The 19,927-nt window shown below is 36.0% G+C and overlaps 2 protein-coding genes across 4 annotated transcripts; both read left to right on the top strand.

Annotated features, from left to right (window-relative positions):
• Window positions 1-598: 598 nt before the first annotated feature.
• Window positions 599-4,945, top strand: ces3 (carboxylesterase 3). The gene is made up of 13 exons (XM_056765471.1): window positions 599-924; window positions 1,051-1,255; window positions 1,430-1,559; window positions 1,736-1,869; window positions 2,021-2,174; window positions 2,734-2,835; window positions 2,936-3,037; window positions 3,122-3,262; window positions 3,438-3,518; window positions 3,696-3,837; window positions 3,909-4,058; window positions 4,223-4,295; window positions 4,726-4,945. The coding sequence occupies exons 1-13, from the start codon at window positions 858-860 to the stop codon at window positions 4,889-4,891; spliced, it is 1,647 nt and encodes a 548-aa protein (XP_056621449.1). The 5' UTR covers window positions 599-857; the 3' UTR covers window positions 4,892-4,945.
• An 808-nt stretch (window positions 4,946-5,753) lies between these two features.
• On the top strand, window positions 5,754-18,736 carry kiaa0513 (KIAA0513 ortholog). 3 transcript variants are annotated; one of them, XM_056766584.1, is made up of 13 exons: window positions 5,754-5,838; window positions 9,567-10,011; window positions 10,238-10,337; window positions 11,170-11,243; window positions 11,381-11,451; window positions 12,696-12,900; window positions 13,123-13,163; window positions 13,296-13,374; window positions 13,915-13,992; window positions 14,481-14,510; window positions 16,176-16,256; window positions 16,346-16,440; window positions 16,813-18,736. In XM_056766584.1, exons 2-13 carry the CDS (start codon window positions 9,632-9,634, stop codon window positions 16,860-16,862), a joined length of 1,284 nt encoding a protein of 427 aa, XP_056622562.1. In that variant the 5' UTR covers window positions 5,754-5,838; window positions 9,567-9,631; the 3' UTR covers window positions 16,863-18,736. The 3 variants fall into 3 exon arrangements, with proteins under 3 accessions (XP_056622562.1, XP_056622564.1, XP_056622563.1); XM_056766585.1 differs by lacking the exon at window positions 5,754-5,838 and adding an exon at window positions 6,919-6,998; XM_056766586.1 differs by lacking the exon at window positions 14,481-14,510.
• The last annotated feature ends 1,191 nt before the right edge of the window (window positions 18,737-19,927 follow it).

Here is a 19,927-nt window from a genome sequence, read left to right on the forward strand (position 1 = left end):
GTGAAGACAGGAAACAAATATAAAAACACACTACCCATGATACTATATGTTAACAATCAGTCACTTTTTAAACACTTGTTATCCTGATTTATACTGCAACATCGTCTGACAATGTCACCGTACATCGAAATCAATGTAATCAGCAATTTTTTAACTACATTAAAGAGAATCACTTAATTTAAAGTGAATAAAATAGCCTTCTGACTGGAGTTTAACAAACAGTGCTGAACTCAGCCGCATACCTGACTTGAATGTGTTGCGCAATGCGCAGGTGAGATGAACGGGGAGAGCAGGCAGTGGACCAAACCACTGTGAGAGGCAGGGGAGGGGGAACTTAACAGTTTCTAAACTGAAAACGCATTTTTGAGTTGTGTTTTATTCTAATTACACAATTAGTTTAGGTAAAGAAAAATATATTTATGACAATAGAGAATGGGAGTTTAATTGATTTGGGGTGGTGGGCAACCCTCGGATGGAGGAGGACGTGTCCCCTCCGTCTCCCCCGGGATTTACGCCCATGTCTATGGGGTTAGTTAGAAATGTATGTTATTCGAAGTAATTTGTTTGCAGCTCTGCCACAAATATTTAAACAGCACATTAGTAGTGCATGTTAAAATTTTATTTGCAATATAAAGAGTTTACAGTATTATGAAGGAAGGAGGTCAAAGTTTCACTGAATGGATTTTGCTCTGCAGTACGGGTTCACTGTGTACGCAGATAACATCTTTGTTTTTGGGGTAGTGCAGGAATAGGTAAAAGGTTAGTGTTTCATAAGTGAGTTTGTGTGATTGATTTTGTGAGGTCTTCATTCCATTCGAGAGAGAAGTCGGTAGCAGTTTAATACCTAAAAACCAGCTATGATAAACGAAGTGTTGCTCGGACTGTGCTTGGCATTGGTGCCTGTTTGGACAGCCCCAGAGACAGGCAAGTACTTCAATTTACTGTATATTGTTTAAAATTGTTAAAATGATAAAAAAATGGAAAAGCATTTTACACAAGCTGGAATACAACCATCAATTGATGCATCATTAATTTTGACATCCCAACCAGAATCACTAACATTAACTGATCCAGTGGTGGTTCTAAAGCCTGGCAGTGTACGTGGGCAATACATGAAAGTAAAAGGATCGGATAAGATGGTTGTGCAATACTTGGGGATCCCTTTTGCCCAGCCACCTATTGGCCCGCTCCGCCTGGAGGCTCCTAAACCTATTGAGGGATGGGGCATGAGAAATGCCGTTGAGCACCCTGTTATGTGAGTATGACAATATGATCTGTTATGTAGAAATACATCTTTACATAAAATAGGTACGTAGTACAATAAATTTAGCTCATGTTCTGTAAGGGGACTAGTACCATCAACCATCATCTATTGCTTTCAATATTTTCAAAAATATTTATTTACACTTTTTTTCTTGTGGCAATATAGGTGCGTTCAAGATCCAGACAGTGTAGATTTAGTTGCAAAAGCAATGTCTTTGGATTTCTCATCCCCTGGAGTTTCAGAGGACTGTTTGTATTTAAATATTTACACTCCTTCAGGATCAGATAAACTTCCAGTGAGTACAGAGGAACCGTAGATCTTTGCACTAAATGTTTTCAGCCTTTTACAATGTGCTGATCAAATAACCTGGGCTGCCCTTGTTGACCATAAAGGTTATTCTGGTTGTGTCTATTTATTAGGTCCTTTTATATCCTCTGAAAAAGTAATTTACAGATCTGTGCAAACCAACAGGTGATGGTTTGGATTCATGGAGGAGGGTTAGTCATAGGCGGAGCTTCCATGTATGATGGATCCCCACTGGCAGCCTATGAGAACATAGTTGTTGTTGTCATTCAGTATCGACTTGGAATTTTGGGATACTTCAGGTATTTATCATGATGAAGAGGCATGGATTTACCCACATTTATAACAGTTGACATCAGTAAGGTTAAATAATTTCCGATTTTTTGTTTGTTGAATACATTGAATGTTGAATACTTTTGTTTCTTTTTTTATTTAACATGTCTCTAATTATAGCTCAGGAGATAAGCATGCACCGGGAAACTATGGCTTCCTAGACCAGATCGCAGCTTTACAATGGGTACAGCAACACATTGAACATTTTGGAGGTGATCCTCAGTCTGTTACCATAGCTGGGGAGTCTGCAGGTGGAATAAGTACATCTCTTCTGGTGAGAATCAATAAATATTTTCCTCTTCCATTCATTTACTGTTCTTTATGCAATATGCACTATTATTCATAACGACAGAAAACTTGTTACTGTATCTGTGACTACAATTTGTAGGGCAATTTAAGATTATATTCATAGATTTTCTGTTAATTCAGAACCAAGCTAATTTTAGTTTAATCAAATTACATTGACATTTCTATTCATGGAAATCAAATAAAATATTGACCTAAAATTATTGGAAAAACTTTACTAAAGGACAATGTAAATGTTGCCTCAAAAATAAACTGAAAAGCACCAAAATTCTAATAATAAACTAAAACTAACATAAAACTAAAATAAAAATGAATTGATATTATATATCAAAATAAAAAGATCTAAAAATAAATGATAAAATGATAAAAGCATGTACAAAGTAGATTTTTTTAAAATCTAAAAATAAATACTACTTTTTATAATAATTTATATAATAATAAAACTAAAATAAAACTATAATGACTCTGAACAGAACACAAGAGTTATAAAAAGGGATTTATTATACAGAAATCTTATGTTTTGCCAGACATTATCACCCATGGCCAAAGGTTTGTTTCATCGGGCCGTCTTTCAGAGTGGAGTGGCAACCTTGACAGATTTCTCTGAAAATCCAATGGTGGCTGCAAAGGTAGTCTGAAAGCAACACAAACTGTGTAGTTTCCCCTGGTATTAGGCCTACATCAGAGTAAAAAAATCAGAAACTGATGGCTTGTGATCTGTTTGACCAGGTGATGGCAAATATTACTGACTGTGGCTTTGAATCTACTGAATTGCTGGTGAAATGCTTAAAAGAGTTGACTGAGACACAGTTAATTAATGCAACTAAAAAGGTAGGAAAAACAATTAGGTTATTTTGCTATACTATAAGAAAATAATAAATTGCTAATTGCTTTATAAAAAATCTTTTTTCTCAGAACAAAGCCTTTCTTGGAGCAACAGTTGATGGGAAATTTCTTAAAAATACAGCAGAGGAGGTGCTGAAGAGCAAAGACTTTCAGAAAGTTCCTGTTCTTCTGGGTATAACAAACCATGAATTTGGATGGATACTCCCTGGGGTAACAACATTTGCCTTCATATTTTACCAATATTATTCGAATGTTCGGCAGCCTTTTATAAATCCATATAATGCATATAGATAGTAGATATAATCATATAAAATGCATAATTTATATTGCATTCTTTGATGAGGATACACTACAAGTTTTGAATTGCGTTCTCTTTAAATCTCAGGCTTTTGCTTCGCCAGGATGGGAAAAAGGAATGAACAGACAATCCGTGAAAGCAGTGCTGGACATGTTTAATAAAGCTGGAGTAAAACGCTTTTCTTCTTACAATTCGAATAAAATATGCTTAGCTCTGAACACATAAATTCTTTCGATTAGTGCGGTCGGGCCAATCGGCAAGTGTTTGTCTCCTCCTAGTGGATGAACACAAAAACAGTCAACAGATGCTTGTGTGTGTAAATGTTCTTTCTTTTTCTCTGTCTAGGCATCAGGGGCCAATGAAATCATAATGGATGAATATTTAAAAGATGCTAAAACACCAGAGGATATTCGCAACGCATTTACTGAGATGCTTGGAGATATTTTTATGGTGCTCCGCGTCATTAAAGTTGCAGATTATCATAGAGGTAGGTTGCAAAACTAGATTGTACAGCAGTGAGGGCATATTTTGTGTTTATCCCATTTCATAACTTCACAGATGCTGGGGTACCCGTGTACATGTATGAGTTTCAGCATCGGCCCAGTGTATTTAAAGATCTCAGACCCAGCTTTGTAAAGGCTGACCATGCCGATGATGTTGGATTTGTCTTTGGGTCTTGCTTCTGGAATGGCCATCTCAAGATAATAGGTAGGCCTGTAGGTCCTATAGAGCTCGATTAAAGTATTAACATTAGAATAGTTAAAGATCATCTGTTTGACTGAGCACATGTGATTCCAAACGTACAATTATACAGCAATTTATTTGCATCAGTCGTGATGATCTCATGCATATTCTTTATTTATCATTCAAAGGCACACCCAGTGAGGAGGAAAACCAGCTATGCAAAACCGTGATGGGATACTGGGCTAATTTTATTCGTAGTGGGTGAGTTGAACATCAGACCACAAATTACTGTAAACTTCACACTATCATGTATTACTCTATGCTGATCGTTAAGGTCTTTGAACTTTTGACGCACATTTCATTTTCAGTGGATAATAACTTACATTTCAGTTTTCATCATACAATGTTACATTTGGCTTTGTAAGGCTTATAATATTGCTTCTGTTAAAAAATAGCTTCAAATTATGACTAAAGATGAGATGTTTTCATAATATGGTCCCAAACAGGCTTGGATAAGCATTGTAGGATGTTTTAAACAAACATTATAACAACACAAACATAAAAAGTATGCACTGAGGACATTAGTCTAAAAGAAAAATGTGGTTTGATTGGGTGCAGAAAAAATCAATCAAACTGATCAAAACAGGTTTTTGTTATGAAATTCATCAATAATTACTTTATTTTTTTAAAGCTCACCAAATGGACCTGGATTGGTGCAATGGCCTTTGTACGAACAATCTGAAAAATACATGAACCTGGGATTAAACCAAGCAGAAGGACAAGGTTTGAAGAAGGACAAACTGCACTTCTTTAGTGTAGAGTTACCTAAAAAGCTTTTTGCTCTCCATGCGGCATAATGAGACATTAAAATAATCAAACATGACACTTCTACAATAAAAATATATAAATCACGCCTCTGTTCTATCATTTTGTTGTTGCTTGAATGAGATCGATGATAGTTTTAATTGATGTGTGTGTGATTATTTCAATACTGTAGCTACCTTTTGAAGTCCGGCTACTTAGAAGCTAACATAGTTACAATTTGTTTAAAAACGGTTTGGTGAAAAGAAATTGGCCAGCACAAAATTCCAATACTTATTTGTGTCATTTTATTATTCTAGAAAATGTGTAAAAGGAATGAGTGTTCAGACTTAACTTAAACACGTTTTTTGGTTAATCTTACAATATATATGGGTCAATGACGTGTTTTGTGTCCAAATTCATTATTTTCCTAAAAAGAATTTGAATAAATACATGTCATATATCAAATGGATCTACAATATGTCCTTTATAAGAAACCCTTTTCATTTTATTGAAATTCAATAGATTTTTTGAGTTTTGGTGTTTGAAAGACCAAAAATGTCAGGTGGTGCGACCGTCCGAACATACAAACAGAGAACAAAACTGAGAAATAAATGTTAATTTTCTCAATAAAAATTCTTAATAAAATATTTTGGCATGATTTTATGTTAAATTTCTTATATATGAGGAGAAAAATACTCAGTGCTAAATACATTAAATGTATATTATTTTAAATTAATATATGGTCGCACCACCTGACATTTTCTTATTTGTCATTGACCCATATGCGTCTTTAATAAGATGTATCAGCAAAATATCAACAACAGTAAAAACACAAGTGAACAACACAAATACGCAGCATGCGTCACGTTTTTACATAGGTAACGTCACTGGGTTACCCATCCAACGCTGATGCTGTTGCGCATGCGCACACTCCGACTGGTTTGGAGCAGCTTAGAGATCGTAACGCGCTGGAAAACGTTCAATACCTGGATCATCCAGGGTAAGTATCGTCTAACAAGATAATATATGGCAACTTTAAATTAATAATCGTAACACGTGCTCCGTCATATCAAGTTTAGTGCGAAGTTACACGATGTGTTAGTAAAGAAACATATTGCCGTTCATTACTTGCCTGGCTTGCGTGTATCTAACGTTAAATGCAATAATTATAACAATGATGTATTAAAAGATGCACGAGCGACAGTATAAACGAGGCTCTTGTGCGTGTTTTAAGCCACGTCTTCTTTACGCAGAAAAGCGATCATTGTGCGTGTGATTGTACAGTGTTGTTTACAGTGTGAAGGTGGAGGGCGGGTTTCATTTGGCAAGAGTAAACTGAACTGCAGTGTGCTGGTATGAAGGATAAAGGCCATGTGAATCTGTTACACTTCACACGACTGCGTGTGGTATGCGTGTTCTGTGTATGTATATATGTATAGATAGATAAAAGCAAACGTATTGAATACATTGTGTGTACAGGTTTAGTTTTATTGTTACATTGTGTCAAATATGCAATTGTTTCTGTGAGGGATACAGTAGGTGTACAACCCAATTTAAAGTGACTTCACTTCAAATGCTCATTTATTTGCTTGGGAAAAGCGTCTGCTGAATAAATAAACAAACGTTCATTTAAAGTGTGCGTTACGAACAACAAAGATTAAGTTTATCCGCGCAAGTAATTTGTTTTATTAAAAAAATGACTTCCCTTCTGGAATCGATCCTTTCTGATGACGTCAGTTTGACGGCATGGGCGGATCTATCAATCCCTCCCCTCCTACTTTTCTTGATTGAATCAATTAGTGGTGGAAAGAAAACACTGTTCTTATTCAATATTAGGTTTCACTCAGATTTTTAGTATTCCACGTCACAATTATAATAAGTTGCTCACATCTTTTGGTTCAAACACACTTACAGCTGCAAAGAAAATCCAGTTGCTGTGAGAGCTTGATAAATGGCCTGTTATAAGAGATTACATTGGTAAGACTGTGATGGGGCCTGTGCATTGTCTTGCGATAAGCCTGGTATTTTGACAGGCACTATTTTAAAACGATGCCAGCACTGCCGCTGGAACAGCAAGGGTTTAAATCCTTCTGTGTTGAAATCCAAAGCTTTTAACTTCCTTCTCACATACGTGAACCTTCTATTTCCTCATACTGTCTGGTACTGTATTGTTTATTTCACCTGACTCATGCAATATTTAGAGTATTGCAAATGATTGTCTTGGGAGTTTTCTGTATTGGCTTTGTCCTGTTTAAATTTGTGTGACTGTAGGCTTCTTGAACTAAGCAGCAGATCATTTGTCGGTTCTATTTAATTGATGAAAAGCTCTCTGGTGGAAGCTTTTCTCAGCCTTGCGCTCTGGGTAATTTTATGTGACTTTTATTGAAACTGATCTTCCCTGGTTAGGAGCATTGATCCGTTTAGGCTTTGTTTATGTGAACTGTGATCATGCGTCATCAGCTAGATAATCAAGCTCTTTGTTGCTCTGGATTGTATAGAATGACTACTGTAAATTGAGTGTCTTGATGCTGTGAGAGATATGAGTGAGGTTTCCCTTTAGGAAATGGCAGGACATGTTGCGTAAGGATGCAAATGAAGCAGCCGCAAATTAACCTCTGCGTGGCCTTATTTTCACACCTACAGTGTACAATCCGGTCAGCCTTTTAGATTTTGGGATGCTGTTTGCAATCGTAATCTGTATAGAGTTTAATTTTTAATGCATTAAGTGTTATGGCTCACTGGTTTTATATGTTTTGATCCATTTTTGATTAACTTGACCGTGCACTGGGGCAGAACCACCTTGTCCCCTCTCAGAGATTTATATCTAATTGAATTTCTCTCTGCACTGCTGATTCTAGTTTCACCGCACTCCTTGGTAACCGTAACCCAGTGATTCCCAACAGATTTTGTCCTATATACCCTCGCAGCCCCATAAATAAGAAAAAATATTTTTTGGTCAGTGTTACAATCCATTATTTTGTAAATAAAAATTTGTTGAAAATGAAATAGGAGCCAACAAAACATGGATTGTTTCAGATTAATTTTTTTACTTAATGTGGTATTTATTTTAAAACTAATACAACATATTTTTACATAAAATACCAGCAGAAAATTACTCTATCGTGATAAGAATTTGAAACAATAAAAATATTACAAATATTGCAATTATTTATATTCCTATTGTTTGACAGAACTGAATGATTTTTTAAGTGAGATGCAATTAGCAGACTTATTTATTTATTTAGGGTAAAACATATTTAAGTTTTTGTTGGTGTGTGTGTGTTTTATTAAAATTTAATTGAACAGCCATGTGCACATAACAACTAATTATACACTTTTATAAGTATTGCGATGCTTTCTTTTCCCATATAGAATGTGATTTTGGTAATATAATTTTCATTTTTCCATATATTTTCTTAAATGATTTATTTATTTTACTATTTTAAATTAAATTAACAAACTCAAAACATTATTGTATTGCAGATCTAATATCAAATGATCACATACCGCATCTTTGATTCTTTAATATTGTGAAGCTAATTGTAATATCTATTATAACAGTGAATTGAAATCAAAGATATTTTAACCATTTGTTCCTCTTTAGGGTGAGTGAAGAAGAAGTTATGTATAGTTTTTGCACATGCAGTTTACACAGTTTCTGGCTTTGATCGCTGTGTGTGTTTGTGTGCGCGTGTAAGTCAGCTAAGTCACGAGATTCCAACCTTGCCTTACATAACCATCGTCACAGTCCTTATGCTTATCTCATTCTGAGAGTACTGTATGGACCCAGAGGGGGCTTTTAAAGCCGTTGTAACTTGAATGACTGTTATACTACATGCAGAGTTTATTTATTCATTCCATACAGCTTGTTTTCCAGAGTTTGCTATTCAAAAGCCATGGTAGAAAAATGCTTGTGAGGTCCATTGCATCTTATTATGAGAAAGAGCCACGTGTCATTGGTCTGATAAGTTCATCTACAGAGTTGTACAGTAGATAAAGAAGCAGATGGTGTATTTTTCAGAGGCAAGATTAAAGGGATAGGTTATCACAGAATACAATTCTGTCATTTGTTCACCCTCATGTCATTTACCATCATTCAGTGTGTGCATACAGCCGAAGTCAATGGGGCCAATGTTGTTTGATTACCAACATTCTTCAAAATATCATATTTTGTGTTGTGCAGAAGAAAGAAAATCATACAGATTTGAAATGACATTAGAGTGAATAAATGATGAAAGAATTGTCGCTTTTAGGTGAACTATGCCTTGTTTATATGAAACTATATTCATGATACCAAATCATTAAGTATGAACATGTTTGATCAATTTTTTTCGTTTCTTTAAATTCTCATTTGAAAATGAAACTTAAAAAATGATATTTTTCGAAGGACACTCTTTGATTTTTTTTATACAGACGGCATCATTCTAGTTATGTGCTTATGTCTAGCGCTCCATTAGCAGTCATGGTAACACATGCTTTTACACACCGAGATTCTTTGCGATGAATTTCATGATCTAGCTGTGTATTAACAGCCTCTGACAGAATGTTGTGGTCAGTCTGTATAAACACAGCTGCATAGAACCTTTAGAGAAGAGAGAAAATAACATGCATCCTTGCAGTCATGTTAGACTTTGTGAAAATATTTTGAATTCTTTGTATCATATTTATAAACAGATCAAACGACGTAATATTTATTTATATAAAGGAAGTTTCTTTTCGTAATTTCAGGTCCAGCTGTTCTTGAGCTACGGACGTAGGTCGCTTCGTGGGCTGACCTTCACTTGTTAAACAGCATGGAGGGGGCCGTAGTTAGCAACCTTATAGACTTTGACTCGCCTCCAGAAGGTACAGCGCCCTCTGGTGTAGGTTCTCACAGCGGGACCGACTTCTTCTCAGCGGATCCTCTCGTACCTGCGTGTGCCGCCACCATTGAGCCCCTGTTACCGGAGCCCATGGCCCCCACACACAGCACACAAAGAGGAGAAGGAGATGAAGGAAATGACACTGATGCCACCGAGTCTGCAGACAGCGAGAACGAGGATATGGAATCCCCGTCACACCCGTCAAGCACGCGGCGTTCATCGTCATGCTCCAGTCACAGTGCAGAAGATCCAGAAGAGACAGAAATACGGGCTTTCATGAAAAGCTACGTGGAGAGATTATTCCACGGAAGGTGATGTAACATAACACAACAGCATAAGGGAAAATTTCATTCACAACATATACATACACTTTCAGTGATGTTCAACAGCTATGTGAGAAAAACAGGTTAAAGGCACATTGCATGTGGTGTATTGTGTTCTTAAGAGTGTGAATTACTGTTTGATGAACTTCCTCTCTCTCTCTCTCTCTCTCTCTCTCTCGCCACTACTCCCTGCTTCTTTCATTTTGCCTCTCAGAGAGGACTTTGATCAGGAGGAGAAGGCGAATTTCGGAAAGCTATGTTCTGGAGAGAACGGGAAAGGAAGGGAGTGGTTCGCCAAATATGTCAGCGCGCAGGTATGAAGCAACCAGTCTTCATGTTCAGTAGGGATGGAGACAAAAAATCAAGTACTTAAGCAAAAATTACTCAAGCAATTATTAATCATGCACAACCCAATAATTGCTCAACCTTACTTTTTCTTTTCAATGTCACATCTTCTGTCCCATAGACCTCCTTACACCAGATTTACAAAAGAGTTTCAGTCCAATGTGTAATTTTTTAGAGGATCTATTGACAGAAATGCAATACAATATACATAACTATGTCTTTAAAGGTGTATAAAGACCTTGCATAATAAAGTGTTATGTTTTTATTACCTTCAATGAGTCATTTATATCAACATACACCTGTCGGTCTTCCTGCATGGAATTCGCCATGTTGTTTCTACACTAGCCCTAAACGGACAATTTGCTTTATAGAGCTTGTTTCGTATATATGTTTACTCCTTCGGCAAAGAAGCGAACTTGAACTTGAACTTGAGCGAAGTGAACTTAGTCCTTTGTCAGTTGCTTGCAATTTGCAACCTCGCACTTCTAGATGCCGCTACATTTCATACACTGGCCCTTTAAGAGACGCCTTTGTTACCACAGTTCACACAAACATGAAAACGCAGTGTAAGCAGTTTTTTAAAGTGATGTGTTGCAATAAAGGCAACATTTATGAAGGAAACTTAAAAAATGATGATGCAAATTATGCAATCAATCACTGTGTGACAAAAACACTTTTTGGGTCAAAAGTTGAATTGTTCTCAAAAGTTGAATTGTTCTTAAATGTACCGAATATATATGCTGTGTAAAGATAAGTAGAAATGTGAAGTACAGTTGTGATTGAAACAAATTGTGTTTGCAGCGCTGCCACTCCAAATGTGTGACTGAACAGACGTTCTACAGGCTCGTGCAGTCCTTTGCTGTTGTTTTGTTTGAGTAAGTATCAGCGGGGACGTCTCTGATATCTTTGTTTGAAGTTACATGGAAATCATATTACACATTCTGCCAAGGGCTGCACCTCTAGAGTTCTTTTGACTTCCTGAAGTCAATGTTTATATTTGATTGATTGACAGATGTTACCAGATGGACGATTATAGCCCTGCCAAACATCTCATGACCATGTGCTTCACATATTACTACATGGGTAAGATTCTCATATAAAGTGTTAAGCAAGAATACTGCGATATTGTGTAGAATCTATTCATCTTTAAAGAAACACCCTTCTTCCACTTCCTGTTGAAGCCTATGACTCAGCTGTAATTCACTGCCTGTTATTGTGTCTACAACAGCCAATTAGTTTGCTATTTTAATGTGTTTTAAAGTGATGTTTGTTTATGTGAGCACAGTGACCTGGTATACACCAGGAGGAAGGGGAACGTTTTGAATCTATGGATCTTTGTAAAATAATTATGGAAGAATTAAATTTGGAATTATTTATTGTTTATTAAATAAAAACATATGCAGCCAGCACATTTATGTCATAATATGATGCCTTCACTGTGCCAAAAGACATACATGGGATATATTTACATTTATTTGGAATAGATTTAAAATAGATTAATTATTCCAAAGCTGTAATAGTATATCGTCAAACAATATATCGCAATGCAAACATTTTTTACAATATATATTGTAGTGCTGTTAGTGATAGTTCAACCAAAGATAAAAAATTCTGTCATCATTTACTTGCCCCCTTGTCATTTTAAACCTTAAGGAATTTCTTGCTTCTGCAGAACATAAAAGAAGATGTTTTAAAGAAAGTTTGTCAACGAAAAGCACTGGGCCCCATTCACTTTTCTTGTATGGACACAAAACCAATGAGAGTTGATGTTACAAACATGTTTCAAAATGTCTTCTTTTATGTTCTGTGGACGAAAGAACCTCATAAAGGTTTGAAGTGACTAAATGATGAAAGAATTTTCATCGCTTTCATTTTTTTTCAACAATATTTTGTTTTATATTTTCTGTTTTTCAACCTCAAGAACTTCTCTTTTAGAATTTAGCTTCTTATTTATGTTACTACATTTTATGTTAAAATTCAGCTTCATTTTTCAGTGACACACCTTTTGATTTAATTTACATACAGAAGGTTCAATTCAACTTTAAATGTTGTCAGTTATGTAATTTGTACAAAAATGTCGTCGAAAATTGTAAAATGTTTTGGAAATAAATGTGTTATTCAAGTTAAAAATTGTATTTTGTTCAAAATGTTACTATCATATTATGATCCCACTATTGTGTATTGCACTAATTTGTGAGCTGAGTGTATCCTTATATACATTGATAAAAATCATTCTGTGTCATAATGTGTATTTCCAAACGTGTATGTGTAGTATAACAATTTAATTCATTTTCAATTTCTTGTGAAAATGTTTGTGTGCATGACAGGTAAGTCACAGCTGTCTCCCTCCGAGCTGCTAGAGAGGCCCAGCGGGGGGATCGACTCGTACCTGCGCAGTGGAAAGGTCTGGCTCTCTGGGAAGAAGGACATCGCAGAGCGATTGCTCAAAAACACTTCTACCAAGACGGACGTTAAGGGATTCTTCGGGGGTCTGGAGAGCAAACTGAGAGCACCATTGGGTCGTAAGAATGAGTGAGCGTCTATTTTATCTCTAAATCATTTGCAAAACTGCTGAAACGGCAATAAGCTTTGTCCCACTGCTCGAAATGTCAAAACAACAAAAATGACCATAATCTGGTTGACATCATTTAGTTGCTTGTTGTACAGCAAGTTGACTGTTGTGACTCATCTTGTCAGAATTATGACAGCTGTGATCCTCACAAACTCATTCTGTTCTCATTATCTTGTCCTCAGAGACACAGAACAAGCAGCAGAACAGAAATCCAGAACTCCAGGTACTTCAGCAACACCACTGTGTTCTTGAGTAAAGCATCTGAACCACAGGGATTGTCTCTGTCATAATAAAGCCCTTAAGAAACACACAGGTTTTAGTGGAATTAACTGTGCTTGTCTTGTCTGTCCTGTAGTTTTTCCACCTGTCTCCCCAGACAAAAAAGAGGAAGAAAAGATTTACCTGTACACACACCTGAAACAGCAGCCCATATGGTAGGCACTCGGTTATTCCCCCATACACCAAAATCACGAAGATTAATAGCTATTTGTCAAATTTATTTCATGTTAAATGGATAGTTCACCCATGAAAATTCTGTCATGAACTACTCGCTCTCTAGTTGTTCCAAACCTGTATAAGTTCCTGTGTTTGGTTAAACACAGAGAAAGATAATTGAAAGAATGCTTGTCACAGTTCTTGGACCCTGTTGACTACCATATAGGAAAAATACAATGTTTGTCAAAAGTGCTTCACGGAACAAAACAATTATAAAGTATTTTTTCCTACAATAGTAGTTAATGGGGTCCAAGAACTGTTTGGTTAAAAGCATTCTAAGAGCACTAAGAAATTGATACAGATTTGTAACAACTCAAAGGTGAGTAAATGATGAGAGAATTATAATATTTGGGTGAGCTATCCCTTTAAACAGTTTTCCCTTCATTTTCATGGCAATTAAATGTGTTGTCTTACGACTGTAACGTAAAATGAATCTATTACTCTAATAGTCTCTCCCACATATAATTCTTTTTGAACAGGCACACTTTGAGGTTTTGGAACGCTGGGTTTTTTGACGCTGTCCATTGCGAGAGAAATAAAAGATCCCCCACCACCAGGTGAGAAAGCTTTGCATTTTCCCCATCATGCTCTATGATTCTTTAACAGGACACTTCTTTTTCTCTGTCTCCTAATATATCGTGCTATTTAATAGAACAGGCTTTGCACGGCACCTAATGCACATGTTAGATTGCGTGTTTGTGTAGACAGTGTTTGTTTGTGCGTCTGTTAAAGCCAGAGGGAGAGATCGAGAGTTTATATTATGTGTGATAGATTGTTAGTGATGTTACAATAAACTACTAAAGCATTTCAGCCGAGGTGCGTGACTGCGTGCCCGGTGCATATGACAGCGTTACGCAGTATTTGTAGTGGAAATGTCTGACAGTGATGTCTGGACGAGCCCTCCAGCCGCACTCTGTGTTTTGTGGTTAACTCTTCCACGGTCCTCATCTGCTCATCATCCTATCTTGCCTTTTTTCTCTCTCTGTGGCTCTCTCTGCATGTGACTTTAACCCTTTATCTCCCTGTGCCTTGCTGCCTCACGCAGGCGGACGGCTGAGGAAGAGAAAGATGAAAGGTCTGTCCTTCATTCCGTCTGCTGCTCTGGACACTCCTAGACACAGGGAAAGGCAAAGAAAGAGTAAAAATAATGAAATGCAAAAAAATAAAATGAAAATTCTGTCATCGTTGCAGTACATGGGGACTGAGGGTGTCAGTCCTTGTTTTGTGTTTCATGAAAAAAGTAACGAATAAGAATAAAGTTTTGGAACAGTGCATGGGTAAGTATGTGATGACAGAGTTTTCAGTTTTGGGCGAGCTAGCCCTTAAGTTTAGTGCACATTAACAGTGAAGGGTGAGCATGTACGTTCGGGAGTGTTTTATTTTCATACATTGCGTGTCTCTTAGCTTGATGCAGATAAATTAGAATGTCACGCCAACAGTATCTGTCAGAGCAGGATACACTCAGGAAGCCGTGTGATATTCTGATAACATTGATACTCAAAGGAAACCACAGGACTGCCAAGAAAAAGTGTTGACTCATATTTTACTTTGGTGTAAGTTTATTATCAAAATGTCTATATTGAACAATTTTAGCCGTGCTTTAAAAATACATATGTAAAATATGATTGCAACCAGGATTCGTACACATCAAAACACATTGACTGTCCTTGGTTGCCATGGATAAAAATTCTGTCTAGGTTCTCAGCCTCTGTGTATTGAAAGTGTCTTTTGCTTTGGCTTTTCCTCATTGGCTCTGCATAAATTGCTGTATTTTTTCATTATTGCATGATTTCACGGTGTATTCCTTGATACCATGTTCATTTTGCTAGTAACAGCTAACCAAAAGAGCTTGAACTACTATAACAAACGTTAATACTTACAGGCATGTATTCAAGTTCAACATGTGACGTATATCACATGTTCACACATGGATGTTTATGATACTTTGTCATGTAGTTTATTTTTCAAACATATCATCTTTGCCCAGTGTGTAAAACAGGCCAACAATATGGCAAAAAAACAAACTAGAGGAATAAAAGCTATATTGGAGATGACTTAATAACTTGTGGGTGGGCACAAATGTTTCCGTTCAGAAGTATGGATTTCCTATTGTACAAGTTAATACAAACAAAAAATACAAATAAAATACCAAAAAGTAAAATACCAAAGATGTGGCAGGATAGGCTCTTTAAATAATATAAAATATTGCAACATTTATCTAATGATGCAAGTCATTAGGTGTATGTTGTATATTTGGAATTGTTTTTTTCCTGTTAAAGCGTGTTTATTTTTAGGATAGGAACACATTGTACAAAGAAAAAAAATGCATACTGGTCTGTTTGCCTGAGTATTTTTTCCTGTTTGTGAACTGAAGTATTTTGTGGTTGTTTGTCATATGCTTTTTATTATTTAATTTTTCCCTCTTGTTTTTTGTTTTGATTCATTTTGAACCATGGCTACAGCTGACCGATCACTAAACCCGTTTCAGAAATGTTTATTGGATTTTGCATGAGCACAAATGTTTGGCTAGCACACTTGTGTCTTTTGTATGTTTGGTTTATGCCTTTTAACTCTCTAACCTCCCAGTGTTTATGGTTTATGAGCGACTCTATTGTAAGCTCTTACATTATAGCGGCGAGTCTTGATGTTGGCATTTGACTTTTCCTTTAATCTGCCATGAGAGAGAGAAACGAAAATTTATCGTAACCTCTGATCCTGACGTCTTTTTCTGTGCCTTTAGAGAAAAGTGGTGTCACATGACCCAAGAAGAAAAAGATGACAGCTCCAGATTTAATGAGAACATCACCTTCGGTCAGCTGGGGTGAGTCAAATGGTTTCAGTTTTTTATTAAAAAAAAATTAAATGTATACTGTATGTTCTTATGTTTGCACTTTGTTTCTAATCATTTAGAACATTCACTCATAATATGGTTGCTTTTGGCCTAAGCAAAAAACTCTGCAATGACTTTTTGAAGAAGCAAGCGGTCATTGGAAATCTAGATGAAGGTATTGACATTTCCTGAAACATTACGATATATATTTTCTCTATTAAAGCACATCATGTCTGAAATTTCAGCACGTCAAACAATAAATACAAGCTCATATTTTGTCAATCACATTAACATACTGCCTCCGATATTTTCATCCTCCATAAAAAAATTCGGACTGGGTTCGACTTTCTGCGTTTTTTGCATCCGTCAAGCATTTTGAGTTGCCTTTTTAACAACTGAGAGACACCGTACAAACGAGAGACAAATATGAAAAAACGCATACGAAAATTTCGGACTGTATGTGCAAAGACCTTTAGACCTGTAAAGAATCACATTTATTCTTACACATTTAAAGATTTAGTTAACTTGTTTTGTTTTTCTGATTCAGAGCAATACAAGCTGTTGTGCGACCACATCGAGCAGATGGCTGCTGAATAAACGCCTAAGGCAGAAATCATCAAAACTCAACCGTCCACATCATTTCAACTCTCTAATGATCAGTATTCTTCAAACGCAAACGTAGTTTTACCTCAAACTACCCACTACAGCTGCAATGTGACAACAGCTCATTTTGTCCAAACAAACTACAATAATATGCACATATACTGGAATAGCAATATATCTTATCATGACATCATTACAATTATTAGGCGTCATTTCAACTCGGTATCTCATTTTTTCACAGACGATATCCAGATTTATTCTGTGCTTTGAATATAATGTTATGAGTTTGTGATATAAATGCCATCCCGTGTGCTGAACAGATTCTGTCATCATTTACTCACCTTCGAGTTGTAACAAATCTGTATACATTTCTTCGTTCTGATGAAAACGAGAAAGATATTTGGAAGAATGCTTATAACCAAACAGATCTGGCCTCCCATTGACTCCCATAGTAGGAAAAAATACTTCTGTTGAACACAAAAGAAGACATTTTGAAGAATGTAGGACGGCAAACAGTTCTGGGGCATTTTTGACAACCATTGTATTTTATTCTTCTATGGTAGTCAATGGGGGGCAAAATCTATCTGGTTCTTCCAAATATCTTTCTCTGTGTTCATCAGAACAAATAAATGTATTCAGATTTGGAACAACTCGAAGGGTGAGTAAATGATGAGAGAATTTTAATTTTTGGGGGAAGTATCACGTTAAGCAAGTTCATCTTGACTCTTATTGAACAAAATAAACCACAGTCTGATAATCTTGTAACAGTTTACTGTCACATTTTCACCTTTAGGCTATAATTAGGTTATAATTAACTGTCAATAACATACAGCTCAGATTACAGAGCGCTCCCTAGCCTACAGGTGATAAAGTGACAGTATACAATCTAACATTACCCAGAATCCACAGCTGCAGGTCCCCTTTTCTTTAACCCTCCCTCTATATTTCAATGTCAGCTAACTTGTATGTTTTATACTGCCTTGTTCCGGTTTTATCATATACATGTTACTTTTTTGCTCAAAGGAATTTGATAATTTGCTCTTCGTAGGTGTCACACGTAGGTGTTTGGTGTGTTTCCCTCTCTGGATAAATTGAGTATTAGTAGTGTTTGCAACATCCTCATACATGCACACCGGATCAATATCTATTCTCCCCTGTTTAAAGTGCCTTTTTATTAATCTGTGATATTTGATAGTCCATTTTAGTTTAAGCAAACTCGTGTCAGCATGCTGTTCTTTCTGCAAACCAAGTAGTATTAAGGCTAACAGTACAGTACATGTGTATGTGCACTCTGTCAGTTGATGTGTTTGTGTATTTATAATGCTTGCAGTTAAGGTAAAGTATCATGCTTTAGCAGCAATGTGGCTCTTTAGAACAGAGCTAGTCTGTCTTTTGTCTTTAGTGCATTGTGCAATTACATTTCCAGCCAATAGATGGCGAATGTCAACCACTGAGTGAGGCATTCAAGATCTTGTTTTGAATCCTCCAGGTGAGGAAAACACAATTTATTTATTTGGTTTGTAAATAAAGATTGTTTTGAATAATGATGCTAAATATAAGAAAGGTTTAAACGGATTGTCAAATGGGAAGGCATTTATTTATTGGATCTCTGTATTTGTATGAGTGCATGGTCATATTGGAAACCAGCTGGATCTAGATTGATTTGGTCTGGTATTTGCATTTCAGATGTTGTTATTGTGGTGCTGTCTGTGTAAGTGAATGTTAACTGTAAGCCAAACGGTTGGCATATTTTTCCCAAGTGCCCTACAATTCCTATTAGATCGTTCCTGAAAAACCAATGAGAGCGTGTGGTCCTGCCTTTAAGGTTTAAAGTGTTTACAATAAAAAACTGAAATGTATCCAATGTTTTTCTGTCTCGATGTTAACATTTATATCCTTTTTTATAGGGATAGATCTTTCATCATTTACTCACTCTTGTGTCATTCCAAACCTGTATGACTTTCTTTCCTCTGGAAACCTGAAAGAAGATATTTTGAAGCACGTTGGTAACCAAAAATCATTGGCCCTTGTTGACTTCCATTGTATGGACCAAGACCACCGAAACATTTAAAAAAATATCTTTTGTGTTCATAGAAGAAAGTCACATACAGGTTTTAAACTACATGAGGGTGAATAACTTATGACATAAGTGATTATGTGTATTGTGTCATGATTGTAGACACAAGTATAAGGTATAAAGGCATTTTGTACAGTTTAACATGTACTGTATTTGAAGCACTTTCCATAATTATAAAAATATGAAAAAAATATATAATTATTAATTGTTTATAATAAGTTATATTTAAATCAAATAAAAAAATACTAATGTTAACATTATATTCATTATTATTAATATACAGATTTAATACAAATATTACAATTATTTTCCCCAAATGTAAAATGTACTAATAATGACTGATTTTAAACCTAAAAATAACAATTCTTTCATAATTTTCTTTCATACCATCCCAGATATGACTTTCTTGCATCAAGTGAGCGGCAAGTTTTTTTTTAAATACATGTATATGTCATTAATATGAGTTGTGCCTAATATGAGTATAGGTCCCATATGTTAAAGCTTCTAAATTCCCATTGAATCTTTTTTTATTTATATTTACCAAAACCAAGCAAGCGTATCTGAGTGCTAAATTCAAATATGGCAATGCGTTGATAACTTCAAATCTCATTTGTTCTCATGCGCCTCGTGGTTAAATATTTGACACCCTGAGACGATTTAAATTTTTGGGTGAATTATTCCTTCAATGTCATATAATGCGCAATTAGGTTTCAACATCACCAGAAATAAACACATGACCACATAAATGCATTTTAATATATGGTGAATGTGCTGAGGCTCATATTGTAGACTTGTGTGTGTGGATAAATGCAATGGTGGCGCTCTGTTTGTCTGATAAATGTCGGGTCCTTGCAGATTGAGCTCAATGTGGGAGTGTTTAAGACTGCGTGGTGGGAAAAGCTGCCAAATGACTGCCATGGCTGGCTGTGTGTAAAAATAAACAGAAGTCAGACTGGCCTGTTCTGATTGGACACACAGTAAT

This window comes from Triplophysa dalaica, chromosome 14 (assembly GCF_015846415.1).
Source record: "Triplophysa dalaica isolate WHDGS20190420 chromosome 14, ASM1584641v1, whole genome shotgun sequence".
Taxonomy (NCBI): Eukaryota; Metazoa; Chordata; class Actinopteri; order Cypriniformes; family Nemacheilidae; genus Triplophysa; species Triplophysa dalaica.